Below are 19,011 nucleotides of genomic sequence, written 5' to 3' on the forward strand. Positions count from 1 at the left end.
ATCCCAGTACCCACATTAAAAGCCTAGGGTTCACAATGAAATAACACTTTCCACACTAGAATCCTAGGATCCACACCGAAACCCTAGGATCCAGCCTTAAACACCTGGATCCACATTGCAATCTCAAGATCAGCATGGATCCTTAGAATCTCCACTGAAATCCCAGAATCCATAGTGGATTCCCAGGATCCATACTGAAATACCAGGATCCAAACTGGAATCCAAAGATCCACACGGAAATCCAAGAATCCGCACTGGAATCCTAGCATTCACACTGGAATCACAGTATTCGCTCTGAAATACTAGAATCCACACTATAAACCCAAGATCCACGCTGGGATCTCAGGAATAATACTGGAATGCCATGAAAAACACTGGGATCCCAGGATTCACACTGGAAATTCATAATCTACTTTACACTAAAATACCGAAATCTATAATCCCAGTATCCGCACAACAATCCCAGGACCTACACGCAAGTCAGTCCCATCTGCATTTTCGTCAAAATTGAGTTGAGTTCAGTTTTCAAAATCTTTTCCAATGCTCTTTCAGATGCACTAATGAAATAATATGATTTGTTCGGAAAAATTAAGAAAAAAATAGCAAGTCAAATTGTCCCATAATGAAAAGTAACCACATATCAGTCCCACTACAGATTTTTGCACCGTAAAACACAAAAATGTAATATGTTTTGATCATCTTTATATTTTTCTCGGAAAGATATCGTAGTGAAAAGCAAGTTGTGATAGTTTCATTATACAATCCTCTGGAATTTTTTGAATATTCGTATGAAAAACGAGTTTCACAGCCCATTTTCTCAATGCCTACTTTTTACAGATGGGACTGACTTGCAATTCACGGCAGTACACTAGATACTAAGAATCCATACTGGGATTTGCACCGGAATCCTAGAATCCACACTGAAATCTCTGGATTTACTTTGGAAACCAAGAATCCATATTTCGATCTCATAATGCACGCTTAAATCGCAAGATCCACACTGGAATTCTAAGATCCACGATGGTTTCCCAAAGTCTACACTGGAATCTCAAGATCATTACTGAAATCTCAGGTTCCACACTGGATTCTCGAAATCGTCACGGAAGTCTCAGGTTCCACACTAGAATCCCAAGTTCCACACTACGATCCTGAAAAACAACAATCTACACTGGAATCCCAATATCCTCATTAGAAGTCTTGGATCCACAATGAAGTAATACAATTCACACTAGAACCCTTGGATCCATACTGAAACACCACTGATCCACATCCGCATTGGTATTCCAGACTCCACGCTGCAATCCAAAACCAAACTGAAATACAGGAATCCCATGATCCATACTGGAATTTCAATAACCACCCAGGATCCAACAATAAAATATCTAAATGATTAAAGGAATCCCAGTATATATAATGAAATCCCAGGATCCACACTGGAATCTCAGGATCTAACCTGGAATATCATCATCTTGAATTCATGGATCAACACTGGAGTCCCAGTATCCATACTTGAATCCCAGGATCCACACTGGAATCTCATGTTCTACGCTACAAACTTAAAATCCACACTGTAATAAGAGGTTCCATACTGTAACACCAAGCTCCACACTTAAATTCCAGAATCCCCACTGAAATTCCAGAATCCACATAGGCTTCCCAGGATCTACACTTAAATTCTAGGATTCACATTGAAAACTTAGGATTCACAATATCAGAATCCACACTGCAATACACTCTAGCATACACTCTGCAATCCCTGGCATATCCTGGCACATTAGAATCAGCGTTGTGCGATGTTTTCGTTTTATTGAATCGATGCTTGGGGCATCTCAAATCGAGTGAATCGATTTTCCTAATTCGATTTTTGATTCGATTCATTTTGTTGAAATCGATTAATATGTCTCAAAGAGCTTATGAAAAAGAAAATCGAATTTTGAACTAGGCTTGAAATAATACTAAAGTAAATATTGTAAATATATTTGGTCTCATTACTTACTTTACTTTTGCTGGCTCTACGTCCTTCAAGACATGACCTGCGTCACAATGTTACGCCAACTAACTCGGTCCATGGCTGCTAACCTCCAATTCCTCGATCGCCCCACACTTCCAAGATCCTGCTCCACTTGGTCAAACCACCTAGCTCGTTGCGCTCCCCTTCGTCTTGTACCGGCGGGATTTGAGTTGAACGCCAATTTTGCGGGATTGTTGTCCGGCATTCTCACAACGTGTCCCGCCCATCGTACCCTTCCAGCTTTGGCGACTTTCGTGATACTGGGTTCACCGTAGAGTTGCGCAAGCTCGCGGTTCATTCTTCTCCTCCATACGCCGTTCTCACATACTCCGCCGAAGATCGTCCGAAGCACACGTCGTTCAAAAACTCCTAGCGCTTGCAGGTCCTCTTCGAGCATTGTCCACGTCTCATGCCCGTAGAGGACTACCGGTCTTTTTAGCGTCTTGTACATGGTACACTTAGTACGGAAGTGAAGTTTACCAGACCGCAAGGTCTTGTGGAGTCCATAGTAAGCATGACTTCCGGCGATGATACGTCTTCGAATTTCTCTGCTGCAGTTGTTATCCGACGTTATCAATGATCCGAGGTAGACAAATTCGTCCACCACCTCGAACTCATCCCCGTCGATCGTCACGCGTCTGCCTATGCGAGCTCTATCGCGCTCGGTTCCTCCAGCCAGCAGATATTTCGTCTTCGACGTATTTACCTTCAATCCAACCCGATCTGCTTCACGTTTCAGCCTGGTATACTGTTCAGCAACCACCTGGAACGTTCTTCCGACAATGTCCACGTCGTCAGCGAAACAAATGAACTGGCTGGATTTATTGAAGATCGTGCCCCGCATGTTGAAGCCCGCCCGTTTCATAACACCTTCTAGCGCAATATTGAACAGGAGGCAGGAAAGACCATCGCCTTGTCGAAGTCCTTTGCGTGTTTCAAACGGGTCCGATAAAGCATCCGATATCTTCACACAGCACTGTACACTATCCATCGTTGCTTTGATCAGTCTAGTCAGTTTCCCGGGAAAACCTTTCTCGTCCATAATCTTCCATAGCTCTTCGCGGTCGATGGTATCATGGGCCGCTTTGAAATCGATGAATAGGTGGTGCGTAGGGACTTGATATTCGCGACACTTTTGGAGGATCTGCCGCAACATAAACATTTGGTCTGTCGTCGATCGCCCGTCCACAAATCCGGCTTGATAACTTCCAACAAATCTGCTTGCCGGTAGCGATAGACGGCGGAAGATGATCTGGGAAAGCACTTTATAGGCTGCATTAAGAATGGTGATCGCTCGATAGTTCTCACATTCTAACTTGTCACCCTTTTTGTATATTGGGTATATTATTCCCTCCTTCCACTCCTCCGGTAGCTGTTCTGTATCCCAGATCCTGGCTATCAATCGGTGCAGACAAGTGGCCAACCTGTCCGGGCCCATTTAAATAAGTTCCGCTCCAATACCATCCTTTCCAGCTGCTTTGTTGTTCTTGAGCTGTTTGATAGCATCCTTAACTTCACCTATTGTGGGAGTTGGAACGTCTCCCTCATCCGCCGTACTGATGAAGCCATTCCTCCTGCTGTCTTGATCTTCCTCCTCTGCGCCGTTTAGGTGTTCATCGTAGTGCTGCTTCCACCTTTCAATCACTTCACGTTCGTCCGTCAAGATACCTCCATCCTTATCCCGGCACATTTCGGCTCGCGGCACAAAGCCTTTGCGGGATGCATTTAGTTTCTTGTAGAACTTACGTGTTTCTTGAGAACGATACAACTGCTCCATCTCTTCGCACTCCAACTCTTCCAGGCGGCGCTTTGTATCCCCGGAATAGATGGATTTGCTGTCTTCGCTTCTGTTTGTATCGTTCCACGTTTTGACGGGTGCCTTGCTGCAGCATCATCGCCCGCGCTGCATTCTTCTCGTCCAAAACCGTCTGACACTCCTCGTCGAACCAACCGTTCCGTCGATTTGCTTCCACGAACCCAATGGCACCTTCCGCTGCGTTGTTTATGGCTGCTTTGAGACTACTCCAGCAGTCCTCAAGAGGGGCTTCGGTGAGCTCTCCCTCTTCCGGCAACGCTGCCTCAAGGCTTTGCGCGTATTCAGTTGCGACTTCGGGTTGCTTGAGTCGCTCCAGATTGTACCGGGGCGGGCGTCGGTACCGAATGTTGTTCACAACGGAGAGTCGTTGGCGCACTTTAACCGTCACAAGGTAGTGGTCCGAATCGATGTTTGCGCCGCGATAGGTTCTGACGTCGATAATGTCCGAGAAGTGCCTTCCATCAATCAAAACGTGGTCGATTTGTGATTCAGTCTGTTGGGGTGATCTCCAGGTGTACCGATACGGGTGGCTGTGCTGGAAGTAGGTACTACGTATGGCCATGTTTTTGGAGGCGGCGAAATCAATCAGTCTAAGGCCGTTTTCGTTCGTAAGCTGGTGAGCGCTGAACATCCCTATAATCGGTCTAAATTCCTCCTCCTGGCCAACCTGAGCGTTGAGATCTCCGATAACGATTTTGACATCATGGCTTGGGCAGCCGTCGTATTCACGTTCCAGCTGCGCGTAGAAAGCGTCCTTATCGTCACTTGCTAGGTGAGGGCTGTGCACGTTGATTATGCTGATATTGAAGAAACGGCCTTTGATCCTCAATTTGCACATTCTGTTGTCGATTGGCCACCACCCAATCACGCGCCTCTGCATTTCGCCCATCACGATAAAAGCTGTGCCCAGCTCATGTCTATTGCCGCAGCTCTGGTAGATGGTATAACCATCCCTATACGTATGTACCGTTGACCCTTTCCAGCAAACCTCCTGCAGCGCTACGACGTCGAACTTGCGGACCCTCAATAATTCGGAAAGAATGCGGGTACTTCCCAAGAAAATGAAAGACTTACAGTTCCATGATCCGAGTTTCCAATCGTTAGTCCGTTTTCGATGCATGGGTCTATGCCGATTGTTCCGGTACGAATTTACATTGTATGCTTCCTGTAATGGTGATTTTTACGGCTGGCTTGTAAGGCCTGCACCAACCCCCTGACTCGCCGGAGGATCATCGTGCACAGCACTGTTTAGAGTCCCACGCTGGCACTAGGACGATGATCAGCCGCTCCTAACATGGAGAACAGACGCTGTTTTGAGCCGCCCCTAACATGGAGAACAGACGCTCTGATAAGCTACATCCTCAGAAGAGAGGAGCCCCCCTTCCCTGTCAGCATACGACCAAGGTTCCACCAGGGTTGGTTACCCGATCTTCCCTACGGTTACTCGTATCCCAGGCGGCACCACGGGGAGGTAGGGATAGGAGTTACTGGACAAGAGGCTAAGGACCACAAATGGGGTCTATTTTATACCTGCAGGTACGCGAAGTACCAATGGTACGCATTGTCCAGTCATTTACCATCATTTATTCATTTATTTGGTCTCATCTCATCATCGAATTGGTATAAAAATTTATGAATTTGAAATAAATTTTTATACCAATTCGATTCGAATCGAATCACAAACATCGATTCAAAGGATTCGATAAAATCGGTGAATCGATTCGACAATTCAAATGTGTATCAATTCAACATCGAAAATTAACATCGATGGTATAGACAAATTTACCCAATGCTAACTAAAATACGCAGATCTTCACTGGATTCCCAGAATCCACAATGCAATCTTAGAAGCCACACTGAAATACTCGGATCCATTTTGGAATCCTAGGATCCACACTGAAATCCGAGGATCGACACTGGATTTCCACGGCCAACACTACAGTCTTAGGACCCATATTGGAATACCAGCACCCATACGGTGATCAACACTAGAATCCCAGGATCCTAATTGAAACCCAGCATCCACAAACAAACAGACAAACAGCATCGACACTGGATGTCGTTACACTGGATTCTTAGGATCCATACTCGAATATCAGTATCCACACTATAATTCCCAAGTGGCAGCAGGAGTTGAATAAGAAAAAGAGAAAGAAAGGTAGACCCACAGGCGCATCTCTAACGTGTCGGTGTAGACGACCAGAAAACATGGAGAAGTTAAATTTTTCCTGTCTCAGTTTTTATTAGGCCATGGATGTTTTCACAAATACCTGCACAGATTCGGACACGCAGAGTCTCCTGCCTGTCCAAATACCAAGGAGACACCGGAGCATGTTATATTCAACTGCCCTCGATTCAGGGATGTACGAAGCGAGATGATGTCAGAAACCGCAATCGTCCTGAATCCGGACAACATCGTACATAACATGTTCCAGCATGGAAGCTGTTGGAATGCGGTGAGCAGGAGGATAATGCAGATTATGCCGTTGCTGCAAAGGAGATGGCTAAAGAGCAGAGAGCTTCGGGTCGCGATCGGAATAGGCTAGACCGTCCTTCGGGGACTAGATCGAAAAGTGCGGGCGTAGCGTAGTATCGGTAATGAATCTTCGGAGCGCCTGTAAACTGGAAGGAAGTACAACCGGAATTGCAGAACCGACCCTGGTACTTGGCCGACCAACGTCTAGTCGGAGTAGGCTGAGTCCACCGCCGGGGTCTAGCTGAGTAATTCGCGAAACAGCACCGGCAAATGGTCGTCGGCGTGCCTGTGACCCGGAAGCTTCCCACCACCTCCGGCATCTGCCCGGATAGCATCGGTTCGGGAGACCTTCCATCGCCGGGGACTAATCTGAGTAGTACGTAGCGTATAACCGGCTTGAGTCGTCGGAGCGTCAGTGAGCCGGAAGCCATCCTTCAACCGGAATCGCTGGATCGACTTCGGCACTCCACCGGTCAGTATCGAAGCATGAAGAAGCCATGTAGCCGGAGTAGGCTAGCTTCACCGTCGGGGACTAGGCCGAGAAGCATCGATCGTCATAAACCAGTTTTAGATCGTCGGGGCGCCAGTGAACCGGAAGTCATCCTCCAATCGGAATCGTTAAACCGACTTCGGCATCTCTGACGCAAGGCCAGTCCAAGGGAAGTATGCGTCGTCGTACAGAAAGCTGTCCAAAGCACCGGCGAGATCTTCAACCGCCAATTGGGCAAAACCTGAGACGGCACAACGAGTAGTCGCAGAGACACCGAAAAATGTCAGTAAGCTGTGTTTTTGACGACATTAACGTTCAACGCTCCGTCATCGTAATCATCGTCATCGTAGAAACTTTAAAAGCAGTTTTTCTGTTCAAAACTAAAAATTATTCTATTAAAATGTGTTCACTGTGTTTCGGTTGGAGAATAGAATACAGTTGACACATTTTCCTATAAATTTTCTTTATTTTGAACGAAATAACTGCGTTTGAAAATTGTGAAATCAATGATGAATCTTGCCCCCTTAAGCTCCAAGAGCGAACTAGCAGAACAGCTAGAGGCTAAAACTGACGAAGTGCATGAGCACAGAAGCTCATGAGTACAGCTTTCCCCCGATGAAGTTGCGTGAAGTTCCGGGGGAGATCGATGCACAGGAGCAGTAGCGAAAGTTTTGAAGTGGTTAAGGCGAAGTAGGCCGTCATTGAAATTTGTACGCGTCGTTGATGCTTGTTGCTAATTCATCTCACGATTTCGAATCAAAGAAAATCAGTTGGTTTTGCACTGACACAGCAGAAAAAGCATCAGCATACTTTATGCATGCAAGTGCGTACAGTGATACTTTTTCAAGTCAATATAAACTATCAAGACTGAGTATTATCAGTTTGAAATGCAAGCTGAAAAGTCATCATTGTTGCCAAAACGAATGACGGGCTATTTAGCCTTAAGCTCATCTAACGTGAGTCCCATGCCGTACCAACACACAATAGGCGGCTTTTGAAGCTTTCTTGCCCTACTATGGGTCACTGTACAAAAATCATCCTCTCTCCTTCACTGTTACATAACATTTGTAAACAACAAGGCCAGTAAACTTCAATATACCATACAAAATCAAAACAGTGCAGAGCCCTATAAATGAATAAAAAAACACTCTGGAATCCCAGGATCAATATTAAATTCCCAGGATCCACATTAGAATAATTAGTGTGTATCCCTAGAAGAATACGAAGATCCTCACTGGATTCCCAGAATCCACACTGGAATTTCAACATCCACACTGGAATCCTAGGGTCCACATTCGAATATCAGTGGATACTGATCTACACTGGAATACAAGCATTCACGCTGAAATTCCAGGATCCACACTGGATTACCAGGTTTTACACTGGAACACGAGGATTCACACTGGAATCCTATAATCCGCACTGGAAAATCAGAATCTACAAGGGAATCTAAGGATCCCTGCCGAAATCCACTGAATGTGTTTCACATTACAATCCCAGGATCCACATCGAAATTATCCACGCTACAACCCCTGGATCCACACAGGAATCCCAGCATCTACGGAAATATTATCATTTCATAAAATTCAAATTTACTAGAAATTATAATTTCTATGACATTTATTAAAACAAAATGTTCCAAATGGTTCATAACAAGGACCAGTGCATGTTGCACCATTCTCCCCCACTTTCAATGGCGGTTACTCTAAGACGTCTTTAATAACCACAAATGTGTGTTCCGGCCGCCTTGCTTCTTTCCCGGTTACATCTCATTCCAGCTGAGAGGTCCAGTGTTTGTGCCCTTAAGAACGAAAAAAAACTGTAGCATGTGTAGAATGGGGTGTGCCGCCAAGGCCTCCGGATGAAATGCCGTGTTTGGCGGAAATGACGATCGCACCGAGTATGTTGCATCCGTTTGGCACAGTTTAAGTCACCGGGCATACACCGCCGTGAGAAAGTTTGGGGTCACCCTCTAAAAAACATATGAAAGTATTTTGTCCATGTCTCTGTGATTACACATTTAATTAAAATTCTCTATGGCTCATTCGAAAGGCAATAAGTTAATCTTTCTTCGTTGGTATTTTGATCAAGAATGTTTTTGATTTTTGATATAATTATATAAACTAATAATAAAAACTTCAAGTCGCGATATTTGTCAAAAAATACGCTGAAAAACCCTGCTTTTTTATTGGATCGACCAAAATTTTAAATCAATACGGCATTGGAACCGTAATCTAGTATTAATTAAGAGCACATGCAAAATTTTTAAAACTATTCGAAATCAGTACAACAGTAATTCAGGTTATCGTGCAAAAGTTTTGTGTCACCCCTCATTATTGCATATCATGCAAAAGTTTGAGGTCAACTTTTTACGCTCTGTAATTTACGTTTGTTAAACCATATACTACCAAATTTGATCGAAAAATTATTTGCATGAGTCATTGTTAATCTCAAACTTTTGCACCATGACTTGATTAAATGTTTTGTTGATTCAAGTTATTGATTCAACTGCCCAGTCAACATTTCGGTTGGTATATTTTTTGCTATACATCATTATATATGAATCAAATCACTCGTATAAAATGCATGAAAACGCTATATACACACCAAAGTGGAGGCCATATACGCACTTCCCACGACTTTTTCAGACTTTCCAATGATCAGCAATACGATGCCACAAAATTCCAATAAAAATTAAAAAAAAGTTTCCAGTGAGATTCGAACACCATGGATCCCTAAATCGGCACTATACCACAGCACCACAGACCGCTACTTGAATAAGGTGTGATTATTTGCCAACATGAAAGGAAGTTTGCTATACAGCACACACGCTTTGTTGTTTTTTGAAGCCCACCGCTAGAAGATACCAACCTCGGGTGGCAAATTTTGCTAAGTTATTGCGATTTCATTTGATGCTAATCTGCATTGATATATGATCTGTCAGTTTATACAACTTGATGCGATTCTAGATTATACTATTTACGGCATGGTTTGTTGTCAACAAAGTTTGTCGACAATGAATCGTAGTGGAGAAATATATACAATTTGTATTAACATTTATTCGTTTTGATTTGACACATTGTGTGATTCTGATTTTTGACGTATGAATATGATATTTTCGGCGCACATCCTTATACGATGCGTGGTTCACTGGGTGTTCAAGTTTTCAGATGTTTTCCTCAAAATTCGATAACTCTTGAAAGAATATGAGATTATGATTCCAATCCCGTATTGATTCAAAGAAGAAAACTAGCCAAGTTTCACAAAACTACATTTAATCTCTGTGATAAAATGTCTACATGAAAATACTACATTGAATGTAGTTTTTGAAAAATGTCAAGATTTCAAGTAAAAATTAGGAAAGCAAAATTATAAATATTTTTGATCAAAACACTAGAAGTAGGCTAACTATATTCCAAATGAGCTATATAGGGTTTCATATAGACATTTTATCACATAAATATGGCCAAAACACTTTTGTATTTTTTTTCAAAGGGTGACCCCAAACTTTTATACGGTAGTGCACATACTGAATAACAATGACGGCCCTTCGTCACCGATAGACAGTTGGGTCCAAGACAGTATGTAATGATACGAGCGGGTGCGAGAGGGTTTTCTTTTCCGAGTGATGTGATAATTTCTTTTATGTCTTTCAGAGACATCGTACAAGGCGCATCCACAGTGTTTATGATTACTGGCGGGGACCACTCTTATTTCGAAATGATTCCCATTCTATTCTGTGTCGCGGTATCGTTTGTGGGCTCGGGCTGGAATTATGTTTCATTCTTTGGCGAGATCGTGCAAATTGCTACCGCTTTGTGGGTGGGGTGCAGTTTTGTTTTCCGACACAGAGTGTTTTTATGTTTAGAATAGGGTTTGTGTGTGTTAAGATGAAAGCGAATATGTTTGAAATTTGTACTGGCTATAGAGATCCTAATAGCAGTTGTTCTAATCACGTGAATAGTTCAAACGAGATTTTTTTTTATAATTTTGTGCACATATTGTTAAGAATTCCATATTTCTTTTACAACATTTTTAAGATTTTTTATGTCTTCTACAAAGTAGTTAGATTGCTGAACATTGCAACTCTGTATCGCTTGGAGTCAAGACGTTTATCGGTCGATTCCGGTTCAATAAGGCTTATTTATTTTATAGTAAAAACGCATGAAAAGACTCATGTAGACAAAAGTTTTTATCACCTGCCAAAAGATAAGATATGGTACTTTCATGATTTGCGCTGGAAGCAGATTTTGGGGCCTAAACTACTTCTTGAAAAAAGAGTAATTTACGAATAACTTTGTTGTTTCAAAAGATAGTGTGATGATATGTTCAGCAAAAACATTTTTTTTCATGACAGACAACGTTGTAGAGAATATAAAAAATGTTAAAAATCTTGGAAAAAAGTAATGATAAAAAAATATTATTTCTAGGGGTCATTCACATACAACGGCATATGTTTCAAAAAGTATAAGACATAGAAAAATTGTGTCTTAGACAAAATTATTTATAATTGCCACTTCTACAACTTTGCCGAATACACCATTGTTTATCTTAATCTATCTAAGAATTAGTTTTTAAATCTCACTTCTAGCTGAATTGATCACAAAACTTTTTGCATCACAAGATGCGTTTTAATATACCAAGAAACTTCTCCGAACAAACTATATCGCTAAAATCAACGGTTTGGGCGCTCTTCAAAAGCGCATGGAATCGATAAAATAAAACACAGTGCACAGCAACAACACCACTTTGTCTGCCTCCTACTCTACCAGCAACCATGGTCTTCATTTTAGAGGTCAAGTCAGTCTACCAACTTAAAGTATTATCGGCGAACTCTGATGCAACCTTTAAATGTAAGAATGACACTGCTTACCCTTATCCAACAAACCAACGCCACTTGAAGCTTCTTAATGGATTATGGGCAAACAAAACTTATCTTCGGCACGCGATGCACACAACTTTGCACTGGGTCACCCGGTCGCCAAGTCCAGGCTAATGGGATTAACTCTTCCACCGCGTAATGTACTCGACGATCCCCCTCATTGGTCAACACTATCGTTCCGCGAAGTGGTGCACTTGATTCGCTCATTAAAATCGAGAATGAACCCTACCTCCAACCCAGTAACTACCGCCACCAACAACGACAGGCACCGAGAGAAAAAAAAAAGTTACTTAAATTAATTCATTCAGCTTTTCATTACCAGTATCAAACTTATTTGCATAACAAATACGGCCGCCCCTTCGCGTGCACTCAAAATCTATTCGAAGCAGGTTTTCCTACCCTTATTCTCAACTACCTCAACCCAGACAGATAGCGAGGGGAAGTTTGAGGGATGCAAACTTGACAGCCATGCGACGGCATGGGAAAAGTTTCGTAACGCGATAGTGATCTAAATTGGGTAACAAATTTCATTTGGGTAGGTAGGCACTTGAAATTTGACGTTCTGCTGAAAACCTCAACCGAAACTCGGCAGCTTCTAAGCAGATTATGGGACTGTTGACGTCGTAAATTAGGCAGAACCGCCGTCGAGGTTTGTTGTAAGAATGACTTAAAACGAGTAAGTCATGCGAAGTTTATCGCTACGAGCTCTCGAGGTATATGAAAGGGCGATGATTTGGCTTTTTTAAGGTCGCACGTATTTTTATTAGAGGTAGGATGTTTCTAAATTCTGAGCTTTACCATATAAACATCAACAGCTTGAGAGCATTTCGGGATTATATTGCTTATCAATATCTGTGGAAATGCTTATAAGAACAATAAACTTAGTAGCAGGCTCTATGCCTGCTGGGGAGTAATGCAAGGGATGAAAAAAGAAGATTATAATTTGCAATACCGAAATAAAAATAATTATAGATAGGTAGACTATTTAAGTAAAATGATTCATAAGTTTTATGTCGCATTTTTTAGTTCAGCTGAACATGTTTTATGTCGCATTTTTTAGTTCAGCTGAACATGTTTTTTAATTCTTGCTTGCTTCTTCTTTCACCATTCGAACTAAATTTATATAATATAAAGCTTCAGTGGAATACTTATCTTCCGTCATTTTTGTTTGATTTCAGGTATGTACCATCCCGCTGTTTCGATGAGAAGGAAGAGATGTTTCGACGGACGTATTTCCAGGTACTTTTGGTTCTTAGTTACTCGCTTTTATTTATTCAATTACAATATGAATATGGGTTGTTTTGCTCACACTGAGCCACTATTAGTGACCAATCAGTGGAATTTTCGCCAAAGGGTCCATAATTAGCAATTCCAGGTGGGTCTAGGTGGAGGGTTCGTAATAGGAAACGTCAAATTTGTAAATATTCCTATTATGGACAAAGGGCATAAAAATAGACATAAAGACAACAGTTTTCCAAATAAGTATTTCACGGGATAAATCTTATGATTAAAATGACGTTTAAAAGTCGCATTATGAAGTAAAGACATGGAACTTGTTGACAGACCGCACAAAACGTTTATCCATCTAAGAAATCATTGCTGAAAAGCGTCGTGGCGGGGTTGGTGATCTAATGGCTACAGCTTTTACTTCATAAGCAGAAGGTCATGGGTTCAATCTCAGACCCATCCTTTTCCTCGTACTTTGTAGTTGTATCATTCACTTGCTTCTATCTTTCTACACTTAATCTATTCGTTCATAGCATTTGCTAGAACAAGAGACGGACAGAAAACAAACCGTTTCCCTACGCTTCCATTCTTCCATCATTATAGCACGCCTTTTCTTACGCCTGATAAATGCTAATCAAACAGCAAACCTCTATGCCATAAATTTACCACCCCTACACCTTCCCGCATGAACTGGCATAGACGCAGTGGTACATACGGTCTACTGTGGGAGCCAGTTTAATGTATCATCAATTCCTCCCTCTTCCACTCATTGGTCTGCATACTGACGTGGCAGGCACCATTGTTGCCTGAAAAATAAAAGATCACCAGCACTTATGCATTGAGGGTGTCTGTTAATCTCAAACATTAATCCGGTTGGTTCCTTGTGTAAGTGCTGCTGATCTGGCGATACTGGAAGCAACCACGGGCGACTAATCAAGCTCAAGCAAGCTCAAGAAATCATTGTAGAAAAGCGTCGAGAATTAATTTCAGCTACTAATGGGTCCATTACTAGCACTGAAACTGTAACTGAACCATATCCACCAGGATTTTTTCCAGAGATTCCTCCAGGTATATCCCCCAAAAACTCCTCCGAAGATTTTCTCTACGAATTCCTCAGAGGATTTTCAATTGCAATTTCTCCGGAGATTTCATTAGGAAATTTCTCCGATGATTTTTTCTAAAACTTCATTCGGGGCTTTCCAGGAACTCAGGAATTTCTCTGGAGATTTGCATTCGAAATTTCTGCAGGAATTTCGTCCAGAAATTTCATTATGGAATTCCTTTAGGCATTTTCTTCAGAAACTCTTTCGGGGATTTTTTCAGCGAAATCATCCGGGGATTTATTCCAGGAATTTCTCTGGGGATTTGCACCAAAAATTTCTCCGGGGATTTACCCCAGCAATTCATCAGAGGATTTTCTTAAGAAATTCTTCCTTCGGGAATTTTCCCCAAGAACTCTCCGGAGATTTTTCTTGGAATTCTAAAAGGGATTTCCTATAGAAATTCCTCCGGGGATTCCATTAATAAAATCCTCAGAAGTTTTTCTCCAGGAATTCATTCGGGGATTTTTCAGAGAATTTATCCGGGGATTTGCATCAGGAGTTTCGTCCATTCGTAAATTTGCTGGATTTTGTTCAAAAAATTCTCAAGAGTTTCTCCGGGAAGTTCCTCTAGAGTTCCTCGTCTAATTCCTGTATGGATTTTTTTTAAAATCTTCCAGAACTTCTTCCTGATTTCATCTGGTAATTCTTGTGGATTTCATCAAGCAATTTCCACCAAGAAATCTTACAGAATTGCTCCAGGGTTCCGCCAGGAATTTCTTCGGAGTTTCTCTAGGATCCTTCAGAGTTCCTCCAGAAATTCTTTCAGAGCTCCTCCGGGAATTTTTCGAAGCTTCACCGGTAAATTCTCCTGAGTTGCTCCAGAAATTCCTCCGAAGTTTTTTTCAGCAGTTCTGCTGGTTTTTATCTAGCATTTCCTTCGAAGTTTATCAAGAGCTCCACCGAGAATCTTTTTGGATTTCCTTCGTAGTTGTTCATGGAATTTTTCCGTAGTGATTTCAGGAATTCTTCCATAGTTCTACCAGGATTTTAGCCGAGTTTTCCTCATGAATTCTTTAGTAATTCTTGTGGAGTTCCTACAGCAATTTCTCCGAAGTTCCTCTAGAAATTCATCCGGAGTTCCTCCAGGAATTAAGAGTTCCTCGAGGGATTCCTTCAGAGTTCCTCCGAAAATTCCTTCGGAGTTGCCTCGGGCATTCCTCCAAGAATATTTTCAGAGTTCCTCCAGAAATTCCTAGTTTAGGGATTAAACATCTTCGGGTTAAAGTCGAGACATCCGCTGGGAAGTCCTCCAGAACTCTGCCGGGAATTCCTCCAGATTACTTGCGAGAATTTCTTCAGAGTTACTCCGGGCATTCTTCTAAGGATTTCTTCGGAATTCCACCGAGATTTGCATCGTCAATTCCTTCAGAGTTCCCACTGGGATCCCTCCGGAGTTCTTCCAGGAATTACTTTTTTCCCGAAATTCTCCTGGGTGCAACCGGTCCTGAGTGCAACCGGGAATTGCTCCGATGTTCTCCCATATATTCTTCCACAGCAGCAGCTCTTCCACTTATCAGTAAATATCAGGTGAAAAATTCTAGCTTCCGGCAATTTTTCATCACAAAAAATACTCAAACAGCGACAACTTTTTGTTTTTCGATATTTTTGCACCTGTTTTCCACAAGCTCTCAAAAAAACTCTTCTAAATTTAGAGTTTGCGTCAATATTGATTATTGGTCATATATTTTTGGGGGGCCTTGGGGGACCGACATTCCCCGTATGAAAATTCTTTGGCCGCCATTTTGTTTTTTAGTCAATTTGTCAAAAAAAAAACTAATTAAAAACGATGTTTTTTGAAGTTTTAAAGATTTTCATAAGGCCAGATTGATACCGGAGACATAAATGTTCATTAATCCAAATTGGTTGTACCAATTTGCTTCATTTTTTCACAACAAAGTCTCATTGAAACATTGCTTCGATCGAACAGCGAATGACCGAACATGAGAACAAATCTGTAGCTTGAGATATTTACGTATTAGCTTAGCTTAGCTTAGCTTAGACTGACTACACATATCAATGGTTGCTATTCCGTGATTGACCGAAGTCAGTGAAAATGCACAAAGAATCAACTAGAAGTTCGGCTGGGATTGGCCATAATCTTCTTCAGTGTGCATAATTCAGTGCCTCTATTTATACAGGGTCAATAACGGCGCCGGCCACGTCCTTGCAGTCAGGTGGGATTGGGGGAAGGAATGTTAGTGTGTAACCTTTGCTTTTTGGAGACCGTGTTTGCCTCTGCATCTCCACAAAGGTTACTGGGAGGGATGTTTGTTAATGGGGAGGATCGTTGGGTCATAGGATTCACTTTGATAAGCGATTAGACCATGATAAACAATGATTTGTGAGATATATACATGTTTATACGTAAATATAATATTTTCATTTGATATGAACAATTTCTATGTAGAGGAAAATTATGCCGACCCTTGAGGTGACGAACCATTCAAAGTTTGTTGAACAAATACCTAAATGTAACATTCCTACAGCTGTCAGGACGAAAGCATGTGTTATTATATTTTACTCATTTGAAAAGAAACAAAAAACTCGATTGGTTGGGACATCATAGAACACTCTTATTCTTATGCCGACACTTACAGTGGCGAACCATCCAAAGTTTGTTGAATAAAGTGAACCTTTCGCAAGTGTAGTGTCGAACCATTCAAAGTTTTTTTTAATTACAAAAATAAAGGTATATAAGAGGTGTTCTGAAAAAAAAAATGTTAAACATAAATAAATCATGAATCAGAGTTTGTGTCGACACTGACAGTGACGAACCAGCCATAGTTTGTTGAAAAATCATATTTACATCCCACCATTGTAACGATTGAATGTGCAGTCATACATATTTTATAGATTAGAAATAGTAGCATTAAACGAGCTCACCAATTGATCCGTTATCCTTGACTGAGAAGCCACAATCCACTTTCGGCTTCACTCGTTTGCTCGGCTATAAAAAAGCACTCAGGAAAAAAAAAATAAGCGCGCGACCCAAAAATAATAAAAAAAAACTGTTCGGGCTTTCTTGACGCACTGCCCAGGAGCAAGCGTCAAGGTCGAAGGATCAAACAGAACTAACCGATCGCGGCACTTTTTCAGTTACTCCAACCGAACTCACCGATCACGCCACTTTTTCACTTACTAGACCAACGCGCGACATGTTTGATCCTGCCCTCGTCGCTCGCCCCGGCAAAAGCAAGTGTCAAGGTCGAAAGATCAAACAGAACTCTGTAGCTTGAGATATTTACGTATTTTATAGAAAAACGTAGGTCCCCAAGAAATTTCGGAATATGTCCGGATCTACATGACTATTGATCAATATCGACACAGCTGCCTAAAATACAAAGCGTTTTTTAAGGATTTGTGGAAAAATGGAGCGAAAAACATCGAAAAACGAAAAAAGTTATCGCTGTTTGGATATTTTTTTGTAGTTAATATATGAAGCTGCCAGTATAGGAGTTAATTTTGACAGGTCCATTTTTGATAAAAATTTGGACGAAAAAATGGACCACCGGTGAAGTTGCCCTAAGCTTTATAGAAGCAAAAAAAGGGCTAGTAAAGGTTCTTAGAGATCAATCAGTATTTAAATTCTTAATATTAGGCCGGAACAAATTTGATATTTTACTTTTGTCTCCCCCCCCTTCAAAACTTTCAAAAAGTCAGAAGGGGAAAATAAATAAATTATCTTATTTTCAGTGTTGATTTTCATTATTTTCCGTGTTTTTTGCTTGTTTTGTTTTTCGTCTTTACTGTATTACATGAGATAACAAATGTTATTGGATTACAAGTCCTCAATTTGTTTGTTTTACTGTAACAGTGTGGCCTATGAATATAGATTTTTTTTATGATTTACATGGATTCTTCTTCTTCTTGGCATTTTGTCCCCACTAGAACAGAGCCTGCTTCTCAGCTTAGTGTTCTTATGGAGCACCTCCACAGTTATTAACTGAGAGCTTTCAGTGCCAAAGTTGCCATTTTCGCATTCGTATATCATGTGGCAGGTACGATGATCTTTAACGCCCAGGGAAGTCAAGGAAATTTCCATAACGAAAACACCGGGAATATTACATACATGTTGGACCAAATTGAATTAATCTAAATATGATTTCAAGTTGCATGTGCAACATTTTCGCAGTCTTCTTAAAATTGTTAATAGCTAGAGTACAATTTGAAAGCCGTTTTATGAAAAATGTTATGCGATCGATGTTAAGTATAAAAAAATGTCGTGTTTATTATTCAAACATTTTGATTTGACGGATATATGAATTGAAAAATGATGACTTTTCCTGAATTTCCATTTTATTATTTTTTGCCCCTCGACACATTTCGGTGGGAGGTGACAAAAGAAGATTTTAAGATTTGTTCCGGCCTTAATATGCAACATATGTAAGGCATTTATACCGGAATTTCTGATAATGAAATCTATGTAGTGCATCGGAAATAGAATACGCTATTATTAACCCGTATAGGCTTGAGTGAAATCAAAAATACTGAAACCCTCACCGCTTACAGATTTCTTAACGGATTCAAATGATCTTTTGTCAGTATATCAACCCACATATCTAGTTTCTAGAAGTGGCCAGAGGAACTCGGAAATATTCATGTGGCCGGAGTTATTCCGGTGGGTCACTGGGTCAAGTCGGATAAAAATGGGCTATTTTTGGGACATGCCAAGTTGCCTTTATTTTTTTGCAATGACAATCATTTTAATTTGCATAAATCATTAAGATCTGATATTTAACATGATAAATGAAGAGTTTTGCACCGTTTAAAATATACCGGTCGTAATACCTGGAAGAACCGGCTATAGATTTGTTGGATACTAAACCGTTTCAATTCTCAAAAAGTAGAAATCAAACATAATTGTGCACTAAAATGCGTTCCTATAAGCTTGGCACAGATGTTCAGATACAAATTCGCCACTTTATCGTAAGTTTGAGGCGTCCCGGGACCCGAAAATGGTCATTTGTAGGATTAATCAAATGCAAAATTCATAGTTATCCAATTTA

The 19,011-nt window shown here is 41.1% G+C and overlaps 2 protein-coding genes across 6 annotated transcripts in view; one reads left to right on the plus strand and one right to left on the minus strand.

The window, feature by feature from the left end:
- Positions 1 to 19,011, plus strand: part of LOC5574903 (probable beta-hexosaminidase fdl) — a 205,845-nt gene that overhangs the window by 76,490 nt on the left and 110,344 nt on the right. Inside the window, exon 3 of one of the 3 annotated variants that reach the window (XM_021841583.1) lies at positions 12,856 to 12,914. The exons of the other annotated variants lie outside the window; for them this stretch is intronic. Coding sequence (XP_021697275.1) covers positions 12,891 to 12,914 — 24 coding nt within the window. The 5' untranslated portion in view covers positions 12,856 to 12,890. The remainder of the gene's footprint in view (positions 1 to 12,855; positions 12,915 to 19,011) is intronic. 3 annotated transcript variants of the gene reach the window in all.
- Positions 1 to 19,011, minus strand: part of LOC110675790 (serine protease/ABC transporter B family protein tagD) — a 61,448-nt gene that overhangs the window by 33,001 nt on the left and 9,436 nt on the right. Inside the window, exon 1 of one of the 3 annotated variants that reach the window (XM_021841588.1) lies at positions 11,667 to 11,887. The exons of the other annotated variants lie outside the window; for them this stretch is intronic. The gene's annotated coding sequence lies outside the window, so the exon portion shown is untranslated. Of the gene's footprint in view, positions 1 to 11,666; positions 11,888 to 19,011 lie in introns of those variants that run through there. 3 annotated transcript variants of the gene reach the window in all.

This window comes from Aedes aegypti, chromosome 2 (genome assembly GCF_002204515.2).
Source record: "Aedes aegypti strain LVP_AGWG chromosome 2, AaegL5.0 Primary Assembly, whole genome shotgun sequence".
Taxonomy (NCBI): domain Eukaryota; kingdom Metazoa; phylum Arthropoda; class Insecta; order Diptera; family Culicidae; genus Aedes; species Aedes aegypti.